A 12,090-nucleotide genomic window follows, 5' to 3' on the forward strand; every position below is an offset into this window, starting at 1 on the left:
TACCACTGAACGTCATTGTCCCGTACCTGAGGGAGGCTGGGTTCAAAGATGCATTGCCACTCAAGAATTTTGTGTTCGACAACTCCCTGATCACGACATTTGTTGAGTACTGGAGTCCAGAGACCCACACCTTTCACCTGCCCTGGGGTGAGTGCACGATCACCCTATAAGACGTTGCATACCACCTCAGGCTGCGTGCTAATGGGGAGCCCGTGGTTGTTACTCTCGTGACTTCCATACATAGTCCGGGACCGAGGCCTGGGAGTTAGTTGAGCAGCTATTCGGTGCGAAGCCTCCAGTAGACTTGAAACGAAACATAAAGTTTGCTGTCATGTGCCGGACACAGTAAGCATGAAATGCTCCAGGAGGATGTCAGCCATTATCCTCAGCTCTCAGTGCAGTCTTGATCGCTTGAGATCTATCAGAAATAATCAACAGACCTTTTTGTGTGGTGACGTGTCGCCTTAGATAGGTAAGAAAGAAAGATAATGATTCCGTCGCCTCAGACTCAACAATTACAAAGGTTACAGAAAAGATATTGTTTTTAGCCTGTTACCGTCTTGTGTCACTACAATGAGCAAAACACCACCATATTTGACATATATATGTGTGTCATCGACGGAGATGAACGACTTGCAATGCTTGAAAGCCTCTACTTAGGCAAAAAAGGCCCAAAATACCTTATCAAATATGCTGCAATTATGCACCATGAGATGGCCATTATAGTACGTACAACATTGATCTCACACATCATTCCGGGATAAGAACTCTGCAGGACTTGCAGCAACCTCGGTACCTTATTGTACGACTCCTCCCAATCACCGTATACTGCATAATCACCTTTTACTTCACCATCCAGACCTTTTTATACGAGGGTTTGAATTGATAGTTTTGCCTAACTGAACATTGTAGGACAGAGATGCTGACAGACGGGTTGGATTGTACCAATGGGAGGATGACACGACAGATGAGACTATTGTCCAATTGTCAGTGGTCCTACGACATGGGGTGTTAAACACGTGTGCGCTCCTCCCACCCTATACACCTCCCTAATAAATAGAACAACTGTAGTTGACAAGTACAACAACCATAACAATGACAATTGAAAATATAGAGCACAATGAAACTTCAACTTACCAATATCCGAGATTATGTTGGAAAGCAACACGAAAACTCCAAGGGCAGCCTGCTTCATCTTGTCAGCAACGCACATAGTACTTTAATCGATTCAACTCCACTACTCGGTATTCAGCACTTCTGCGAGTGCTGTAATTCTTCATGCCCTGCATTACTGCATTTCTGCTTTTGAATCTGTGGCCAACCCAAAACTCCATACCTCCATATAAGTTGTAATCGTCTTCACCCGTGTTGAAAAATGCAATTTATTAGTAGCCGCAACAAGAAAAACTAACTATTAACCTATGCATTGGTTTAACTTTTATTAATTGTTGCTAGAATTAATAAATACTAAATAAAATAAGTTTGAGTTATTTTTTATCTTTCTAGCAATACCGTGCTAAAAAATACAATATTTCACTGTGATTTACTAATAAGAAAAACAAGATATATATGTGTTTCGAGGGTTACCTGAAACGTTGATTTGGGCCTGAACGTGAGGTCCAGGTCCCTTCTGATGGCAGTGTCCGACCTCTTTGGTGTCGAGAGGCCGCCTGTCCGAGTTCCTCGTGAGGAGGTAGGGGTTAGTACCTACAAGAGACTCTTATGCTTAAATTAGCAAGGGCTTTAAATAGGTTTTTAGCATATTAGAACGTGTCTTATACTTGGAGGTTCTAGTATATTTATAGTAGAGCTGCTAACCACTTTTGTTGGAGTAGTTCTATCTTTTCTGATAGATAATTATTCTTTTTATCTTGGGAGTTTGTTAAGATCTTCTTTCTAGACGTGACAGAAAAATATTTGGAGGCAATTACTCGTTTAGACTAAATAGAGCTGGACCTCTTTGTTGATGTCCGACCTCTTTAAAGAGGTTGGGTACGTTTGCGGAGGCCACCTTTCTAGGTGGACTTTCATGTTTATTGGGTCTGATTTTCGTTTACTTGGGTCAGGTACGAACAATAGGTAAGTAACATAAAAAGTTTCTTAATTTTTTTTGTTTTAAATAAGTAAAAAAATCCTATTAAGTAACAAAGTGAACAAAAAAAATATCTAGGTTGGATTTTGACCCGCTTATTTATTTTTTTTAAGATAATGGTGAGAAAGTAAATGATTAAATGAATCATTCATGAGTAAAGGTATTGCTTACTATTTGCTTTCTGTTCCTTCGGGGACATCCGATACTATTTGCTTTCTACTTTTTTTTTTCTTCTTTTTTTTATATGTTCTGTTTTCCTTCCTACAATTCCGAAAAATCAATCAACATAGTAAATTCAGGCATATGATATTATTCTTTAATTTCTTAATTTCTTTTTGTATAATAGTTTTGTTTGTTCAACAACAAAGTACTTTTGGAAGCATAAAAACTCTGATTTTGGAGTGTGATAATAAGTAGTGTCAATAGTTGTGTTATTTCTAATATTTAAAAATAAGTGTTTATTTAACCATCAATTTAATTCAATTATAACAAAATATTGAATATCATAGTAAATTTAAGAATAATGAGTGCAGGAAACATAGATATTCAAGTATTTGCCTCAATAGTAGTTAAGGATGGTTGTCAAATGTTTGAAGTTGGTGGGTCCTCATTTTGATGGGTACAAATGTTGTTGTGTTGGCGCTTCTTATATTTCATCACTATTTGCAATGCAACCAGGATTTTCTGAGCAGCAATGATTCATGGAAACTAAGAAAACCAGTGTAAGGAATTCCTCTGCCTGCAACATGGCACCATTCTTCTAATATTTTATTTTTATATGTGACATTCTGAATAAAATATTTTCAGAGGATCAATCATATCATATATGTATGAGACAAATTAACTTATAATTGAGGCAATCATAGACTGTACAGAAAGAAAATCAATGTCGGTCACATAAAGTTTGTAGAAAATTAAAAACTCCAATACTTCTAGAGAAAGAACAGAACAGCAATATCAAAAATCCCCTTTTGGTATTTTTGAAGGGAAGAAAATAATTTCCTCAAAACCATTCAAGTTAGACTAAGATATTGGTGGGAAAAATGAAAAGAAAAGAAAGAAGAGAAAAGAAAAAGAAAATTGTCTGGTGCATGTTATGATCTTCATGTCAAGTGTTGCACTCATTTTCAATCATTTCCTGAACATCACCTATTACCCAATATGCATTATGGCCACCTATTACTTCAGCTTGTTTCTTCCCATCTTTCCATAGCTGCACAAATTATAACATGTTGTCAAACCATTACTTGCTGCAGAAGAAAGAAAATTTCATATAATTATATACAATGACACTTACTTGTATTGTTGGCATTTTCTGTGTTGAGGCCACAGCATAAAGGTACAAAGAAAGAGAGCAAAAATTAGATAAATAACAAGTATCAAGACAAAAAGTGAAGGCGACAATTGGTTAAAGCAAACACAACAATATAAATGATTAGAAAGATCATAAAAATGAAAAAAAAAAAAGAAAAGAAAAACCTTAAATACAAAAGCAATTAAGAACAGTAGCACACACAATAAACCTTAAATCCTTGGTGTATGATTCAATTGTGATGTGTTAACAGATTATATTTGTTGAGCTGTTTATGATAGGCTCAGAAAGTAGGAAGCGCTGCGATTATTTAGGATTTAATTTATATGCATCGTTAGTTTACACGAATATCTGATCCTATATTGCCACACTAACAAAAGTGTTTGACTCAACTATATCTCAAAATCATACAAACACAAGTATTCGATTAAATGATAGTGTGCAACCATTTCACGATGTTAATGCATGGCAATTAAACTTTAACTATATAGCCTCGTCCTGAAGTTAAACAATCCAAGAACATAGCAAAATGACCCAGCAAGAGCAGAATCATAACCACAGAATACCGGCTACCGATGCATCGTTTGAAACAGAAAAGGATGCAAATTTCAATGTGTAGTCCTCTTTAAACTAAGTTTTCAATCATGCATGTCGGAGATACAGATACATTACCGCAGTCTAAGTTAGAAATTTGTGAGAAATATTCATGAATTTGCTCTACATGCTCAATTCAAAAAATTCTGTTCCCTCAGGATATATAACTAGTAGCAATGCTCTGACTATTTGTAACACAATCATCAGAAATTCAAACAGTGATTTTCTACAACAGTTGGAGCTAAAATGTCAAGCACTCATTATAAGATACTAGAACATCTTTAACAAATACAAGCCACAAAAGATTAAAAAATGAAACATATATCATATAAACTATAACACAGAATATCAATACAGGTTTCTAACTTATTCCTTCATTTACAACTTGTTCACACGTAAAGTTTTGAATTTTGAATTATCTTTTGTGTCCTCAAACCATTATTTATGACAAATATGTGGCGAGATTCCTTCAGACAAAGGAAAGTGCCTTGCACAGATAAAGTTAGGAGAACATGGACATAGCATACATTCTAAAGTTTTAAGACAGCACAAACAAAGATAGCAAATTGAACAGAATGGATATAATTCTATAAGTGGATTACAGAAAGAACTTACAGTGACACCAGCCCGAGCAACAAGTTTATGTGAAACTGTATTGACATCGACAGTGTAGAAACATAATCTACACAAAATCATAGTAAGTATATCCTTGATTAAAGAGTTGACCAGCAAATATATTAGACCAAATAAGAATCCAAATATCATCAAAAGTTCAAAACCATCACAAAATTTCAAGTATCAAAAGGAATCTCACCTTGGATAATATTCCGCTGCCAACTTTTCCAATTTTGGTTTTAAGTATATGCATTTTCTACACCAATTTGCCACCCTACAAACCACATTTATAACCCTACCTCAAAACCCAGAATGTGCTAAAAGGAGTTATTCAGTAATCAGAAACATTAAGGGTGTGTGTGGTTCAAGTATTACTTTGTTATAAAGATTCCATTCCCATAGGAATCAAAGATACCCAAGGGGAAGGTGGGAATTGAAATGATGGTATTTTGATTCCCTGGAATCAAACTTGCTTAGAAATAGCTTTTCAAACTTGAACCAAGCATGGAAATATGATATTCCCATCTTAAAATTCCTAAGAATTATTTATAATTCCTCCAATCAAACACATCCTAAAGGAAATGTAATGCCCGTTATAAAGTGTAGGAACATAATGCTTAAGCAAACCACAAAACTTGTACAGATTATAAAACCAAACAAAGTAGAAAGTATAACTAATATTCATAAATTACCATAAAACAGAAACCAGAACAGTTGATCTGATCATGTCATATCAGGTGGACCATTCCATAGGGCTAATTATAAGGTTACTCTGTGATGATACCAATGACAAGAGAATCAAAACCAATAATTCTTTGTCACTAATGATGAGTTTGACAATCTAAGCTAAATAAAATTAAACTCCTAAGAAAGCATAATACGCAAATGAAGCCAATTGATTATACTATGAAATAACAGATTCAACTTAAAACAAACATAAGTCATGAATGGCCAACACAATTGATAATAGAAAATTTTAATTTTGGTTTTGAGTTCGTCCCTGAAACCGATAAAGACAAGAAATTTGAAAAGAAGGGACTTAACAAAGTCAACCTAGCTAGCTTTATGAATTAATATCCCAAATCAGAATCCGAAATCATGAAGATAAAAAATCAAAACTTTGTAATAAAAGAAAAGAGAAAACTAACCAAACAATGATGAGAGGATGTTGATTGTGGTGAAGGAGGTGATCAAATTGGTCATCGGTAGAAATTGGCGTGAGCTGAATGGAAAGGGGCGAGTCGCCGAGTTGGTGGTGGTGTTGGCGTTGGGGTAAGGCGTTTAGGGGAGAAGGAAGAAGATGAAGAAGAAGAAAAAGCGGTCTTTGTGGTTTGAAGGAGATGGAAATGGGAGAGGAACGAGAAGCAGTAGTTGAAGAGAAGAAGAAGGAATAAGGAGGATTGTAGTGAAGAATAGGAAGAGGGAGTGACATGATTGTTGAGTGCAGAAATTAATCAAGTATAGAAGAAGATGATTGTTCCCTTTTTGGAGCATCTATCGTCTACCTACCATTTCCATTTCCAATGCCCATTTTTGTACAACTCAAACTGTTGTGAATAGTAGCAGTACCAGAATTAATTTGGCTGGTTGAGGTCGACCAGTCAACTCTCTGGTTTGTTTGTACATATGTCTGATTTAAAGGCTTTTTTACTCGAATAAATAAAACAGAAACTATTTTTAATTTACTTGATCCTCCTAAAACAAAGTTTTAAAGGTGTTCTTCTTTTTCATATATGATGTAAATTATCCTAGGTGATAAGGGTTATAAAATATGTTAAATAGGACAATTTATGCATGTATTATATAGGAGAAAAATATGTAAATCGTCGCAGGACATGAGAGATTACAAATACACATAAATCGTCTTTCTGTGCCATGATTCGCGTGAAGTTGGGCTAAAGCACAAAGACCTGTCACGATTCACGTTCAAAAGCGTACCCTGGGTAACCTGCTACGATTCACGTGCAAAAATGTAACCCTCAAAGCCCAGAGACGATTAATGCTTGAAGAGTAACCCTAATGTAGCTGCAATGAGTTATTGCTTGACGTATTCTCTTAACACACAGCGACAACTTACGTTAGTGAGGGAGGATTCACCATATTTAACCAAATTTGGGAGAGAAGAGTTGGGAGGAAGGCAGGCCAAACCGGTGGAGGAAGTGGCAATGAGCGGAGGCTTCGGGCATTCATCGGCGACGGTGTGGCGGCAGCGAGGCCAGATCCACCATTGTCCGGCATATTAAGGCACAGAGCGGTGGGTATTGCGCATGTTGCCGGATTGACAATGAGGTTAGTAGTTGGACAATAAATTTGGTTGAGTTGGTTGATGTCATGGCTATTTTGGCTACACTCATATATTGATGAATATTAGTTTGAATATGCATGTTAGAACATTTTTTAATACTAGTGTTGCAATTTTTATTGTTTAGTGATTTTGTAGGATTTTGGTTGGGTTAAAAGATGTTAGAGTTCAAAATTTTAATGAGGCATGGATAAAGTGGTAGATAATTTTATGGTTGTGATGTTAGTGCGGTGATAAATTTTTTCTTATGCTACTTGAAGTGTGATATTTTTTATGAATAGGGATAAGTTGGCCTTTTTAATTTCAGAAGCTTGTTGGATAAACATTTTATATTGAGGTATTTTTTTCTGTATAATGACCTGTTAAATTGTTTCACTAATATTTATGTTTTATCAGCCAACTTGATGCATTCGGAGTTTTCGTAGGTAACAAAAGATGATCCTGCATGATCGCATGCTGCCGTACTTAGATCATGCCAATTTATTGCATGTTGCGAGGTTGAATGATTATTGGTTCAAGTTTGATGAGCCGTTGATCAGTGCATTCGTAGAGCGATGACGTCCTGAGACGCACACATTCTATATGCTATTCGGGGACTACACGATAATACTACAGAATGCGACATATCAGTTTGGCCTCCCTATTGGCGGACATGCGGTGAGCGGGTGTTTCAGTGACTTCGAGCAGTTGATGGAGGGGGGAAGGCTGCCTGGGTGTGGTTTGGAGAGCTATTCGGAGAACTTCCACCAGATGATTGTATCGATGACTTTACGGTTTTTTTTAGTTGGTTCCAAAACAAGTTCAGAGTCTTGCCTGCCAATGCATCGGAGGCAACGGTACAGATATATGCACGGGATTACATTATGATGTTATTGCCCACGGCACTTTTTGCAGACAAGTCTGGTGCTAGGGTTCACTTATGGTGGCTTCTGTATGTTGCGGACCTCGATGGGCTTGGCAAGTATAGTTGGGGCTCGGCCACCTTGTCCTGGTTGTATAGGTGTTTGTGCAGGATTGCTAACCGAAATGTAAAGAACCTAGCTGGGCCATTAGCACTGCTTCAGTCTTGGATTTTTTGGCATTTTCCGACGTTAAGGCCTAGAGGGTTTGATGCCATTCTCTGGCCACTTGCCGCGAGGTTTGACCTTTTCATGTAGAATATGTCTGTTATGCACTTGTTTGTATCTTATTTTTTAAGTTGAATATTAATCGTTTTGTATCTCGCAGGTGGGTGGATTTCTGCCATCGTCGGACGAGAAGGGTCATCGGGTCATTGCAACCCGACACATATTAGACAGGCTGAGTGGGGATGATATAAGTTTGATTGTCTATTTTGCTATTTTCGTTGCATGTATATACTTATGTATCTCGATAAATTTTAATTGATTCCCATATTGCAGTTCATTTGAATGCTATACAACAGTCGTGAGGTTATCCAAGTAGTCCATCCTGACATCTTCAGGCCTGACCACACGCTTTTATGGAAGCGACCACTGCATTGATATACTTTGCGTCAATTGAGTGGCACCAGATTGATAGGGTTTTATCTCAACTCGGGGGAGTTCAGCACATCCCAGATCCAGCTATCAACATTGACTTCTTGTTATCGAAGGATGGTAGAGGACCGACGAGGTGGTTCCCTAAGGTGTTCGACACCTGGCATCAGTATTGGGACCAGAGACGACAGAGTGTGCTTTCCTTTCAATTGGCCCCAGATCCTAGTCCATATGCTAAATATCTTGATTGTTAGTTTCGTGTAGCAAGAAGGTTCCTTTCACATGATCGTCTACTCATAGATCCTCGCCAGGTTGGGGTTCCCGTAGATGCTCCTATTCGGGGTCATGTGGCTGCACCTGCTAGGCAACAGGGACCGAATGTGGCTGCTCTTGTTCGCTTATAGCCTCTGCAAATGGATCTATCTCTCTTATCTCCATGAATGACGGTGCACTGTCCACTGCAAGTGCTGCTCCCATTGCAACTGCGAGTTGTCCGAAGCTACGCCCATCACCCAAGTCATCTGCCGGAAGGGGCAAATCAGCCACAAATGATGGGGATGAAACAAAGGGAGTCACCGGTTGTCCAGTTGGAATGGTGGTGGAACTTTCTTCTATGACGCCAGTTGGCGGATTCAGAGCAGATCCACCAGAGCTACCCTCTACATCAACCATTCTGGAAAACAACTCCATAGCGCCCATGTCAACAGATCTTGCTTGACTGTGGAACATAACTCGTATGTCGTCATCGCCAGCATCTCGTACTTTCCAAACTTAACAAACCTTGCTTCTGTGATATAGGAATACAAAAAAATAATTGCTTGACACATTTTTTACCACACTTTCTTGCCATCTGTAATATACTACTATGTAATTCCATCAAAGTTGTTGATAGATTTACAAACACACTTATCTGTTTCTCACTAGAAAAAACAACACCTTCACTTGTATTTTCATCAATTTTCCCTCGATGATGAACTAATAAAAATATACTCTCAGCCATCTCTTCCTAGACTCACAAAACTTCGAGTGTGATTTGTTTGCGCCAAACTCGTTTATTTATGGAGTTTTTTCATCATAAATCGTCATAGGCTCTGCAGGGTTATAACGTTGCATGCGAATCGTGGGAGGCCTATTAGGTTTAGCAAAGATAACATAAATCACGCCAGGGTTGTTAGGGTTCAGAAAACACATTAATCGTGGCAGGCCTTTGAGCTTTAGCCCAAAATCATATGAATCATGGTAGGAAGGGACGATTTATACTCAAGTTGTAATTATGGGCACCCTGGCACGATTTATGGCTATTTTGAATTAGCCAATACATGCATAAATCGTCCTAGGATGCCATGTTTAATATATTATATAACATTTATCACCCTAGGACAATTTACATAATATATGAAAGAGGAGAAACATGTTTGAAAATTTGTTTTAGGAGAATCAAGTAAAATTAGTTTTTGTTTCATTTATTTGAGTAAAAAAACTTGATTTAAATTTCCTCTTGTGAATATAGTTAGGGCTTGTTTGGGTGAGCTTTTAAGAAAAGATCTTTTTCAAGTTATCTTTTTTTAAAAGATCTTATAGAGAAGTAAAAGTAATTTTATGTTTGGATATCTCATGTAAAAAAGTCTTTTTATCTATCAATTATGTTTGGGTATAACAATATAAAAGTACTTTTTTATTTATTTATTACATGAAAAATATCTTTTTTTAAGGAAAAAAGATCTTTTTTTTTATTTTACTAGTGCTTTTACTTTTACTACTAGAAATTTGCCAAACACGTTAAAAAATAAAAAATATCTTTTTTCATTGAAAAAAGATTTTTTTTTAACAAAATAATGGCGCCCAAACATATACTAACTCATTCTTATTGGTTAGGGACAGACTTTTAAAATAAAATACAAATCATCGACTAAGTAGCCATTTTGACCAACAAAACTAAAAGATATTGCAGAATATCTAAACAAATAAAAATATAGTAGTAGAATACCCTAAAAAGGTAAATATAGTTGTACAAGATTAGGGATTATCCCTTCGATTTTGGCTAATAAATAAATATCTATAAAAATATTATTAATAAATTAAAAAATTAATTATTAAATTAATTATTATATATTTATTATTTATTTTATTTTAATATATATTTTATATTTTAATACATATTTTATATAAATAATTAATTAATTTCACAGGTAATTATTAGTATACATTGGATGATAGAAAACAGAACGAAATTATGAATTCTTGGATGAATGGTACTATGGTAGCATGATTTTAAATAAAGTAGATGTTTTGTGGAAAGTAATAATTTCACAATAATAAATTTATGCTATTGGTATGTAATAAATTTATATTGTTGATGGAAAAAAATGAAAATGTTGTTTTCTTTAAAATATTAATATTTGTATCATAAAATATACCATCTTATTGTATTTTTACAGATTTGTTCATGTGTATTCAATTCTCAAGAGTTGAGACCATTGTTAAAGATGTAAAAACAAAAAATTTTCAGCATTTAAATAACACTATTTTTTCCAACTAAAAAAAATATATTTTTAGCAAATCTTAGTTTGGGTGTCTTTGGTGACAAGTGGTATTTGAACATAGCTATTACAAGCCTTATTTATTATTTAATGCAGTGTTAGATATTTTTTATATGATATGTTTTCTTGTGTTTATTCATAATCCGTTTGAACATTTCAATTTAGAAATGATAGAGATCTGTTCAATAGGTCAGTTGAAAAGAATAACAGAAAGCCCTTAACGCTACAACCTTCTCACCTCCGAAGGGAACAAAGGATGTAATGTTAATTTAGAGTCTTATGAAGTTTTCATTTTTTTTAGATGATTAAGAAACAAATTTGATCACCATTGATATCTGATTTGCATTCGCAACTTTGTATTCTAAGATCATGTGAAAAGATATCAGATTTTAAAATGCAGAAAAAATATAAAATTGAATTTTAATGCAACCACAATAGAAATAATTTTGCACGATTTTGTAATCAAATTCATATGTTAAAATGATTTTTTAAGTAGTTAATTTAAAAATTAGTTAGTTTTGATGATACCATAATATTCAATTAGATACTTGTGTAATGCATGAAAATTAAACCCATAATATATATAATAAAATTAAGCATCTAAACGTTATTTAAATAAAGTCTTCAACCAAACTTTTTTTTTCCTACGCGTTGCTGTTTTTTTTATTTCATCTTTTTTTTGCGCACTTCTTTTTTTCAGTGTCGTCGGCATCGTCATTACTGTTATCACTGCCTCTTTTTTCATAATCTTTTTTTCATATATATGTTCAGAAAATTAGCACAGAAATTTTTAAAAGACTACGTGCTTAAAATATTGACAATCGACATATCCAGAACATTGACTTATTCACTAACAAAATATATTCACAGCAAAAATTTATATACAATATATGAAAATTTTTATGTTATATACAAATATTTATGTATTATGTGCAAAAATTTGTGTTATATCACTAAATTTTTGTGTTTTCTAACAAAAACTTTTTTAAACTATAGAAGCACGAAAAAAAATAATAGCAATATATACGCATATTTTTTTACTGAATTTGTGCTAACTTGATTGAACTTATTATAAAAATGCTTATACATATAGCATCACTATAATATATATGTATTATGGTTAGAAGTGAGATAAAAGA

At 34.9% G+C, this 12,090-nt stretch overlaps 1 protein-coding gene across 1 annotated transcript; it reads right to left on the reverse strand.

Moving 5' to 3' along the window:
- Positions 1-2,921: 2,921 nt before the first annotated feature.
- Positions 2,922-6,197, reverse strand: LOC130947824 (thioredoxin-like 3-2, chloroplastic). Its single transcript, XM_057876543.1, has 5 exons — positions 5,762-6,197; positions 4,813-4,887; positions 4,614-4,680; positions 3,390-3,407; positions 2,922-3,305 (listed from the first exon to the last, which is right to left on the reverse strand). Exons 1-5 carry the CDS (start codon positions 6,043-6,045, stop codon positions 3,201-3,203), a joined length of 549 nt encoding a protein of 182 aa, XP_057732526.1. The 5' UTR covers positions 6,046-6,197; the 3' UTR covers positions 2,922-3,200.
- Between the last annotated feature and the right edge of the window lie 5,893 nt (positions 6,198-12,090).

Source organism: Arachis stenosperma, chromosome 9 (assembly GCF_014773155.1).
Source record: "Arachis stenosperma cultivar V10309 chromosome 9, arast.V10309.gnm1.PFL2, whole genome shotgun sequence".
NCBI lineage: Eukaryota > Viridiplantae > Streptophyta > Magnoliopsida > Fabales > Fabaceae > Arachis > Arachis stenosperma.

Coding starts and splice junctions, on each gene's coding strand:
- LOC130947824 (XM_057876543.1), bottom strand. CDS start 6,045: ATGTCACTCCCTCTTCCTATTCTTCACTACAATCCTCCTTATTCCTTC. Junction 4,888..5,761: donor CATCCTCTCATCATTGTTTG/GTTAGTTTTCTC, acceptor TGTGGTTTGTAG/GGTGGCAAATTGGTGTAGAA. Junction 4,681..4,812: donor GCAGCGGAATATTATCCAAG/GTGAGATTCCTT, acceptor GATTTTGTGTAG/ATTATGTTTCTACACTGTCG.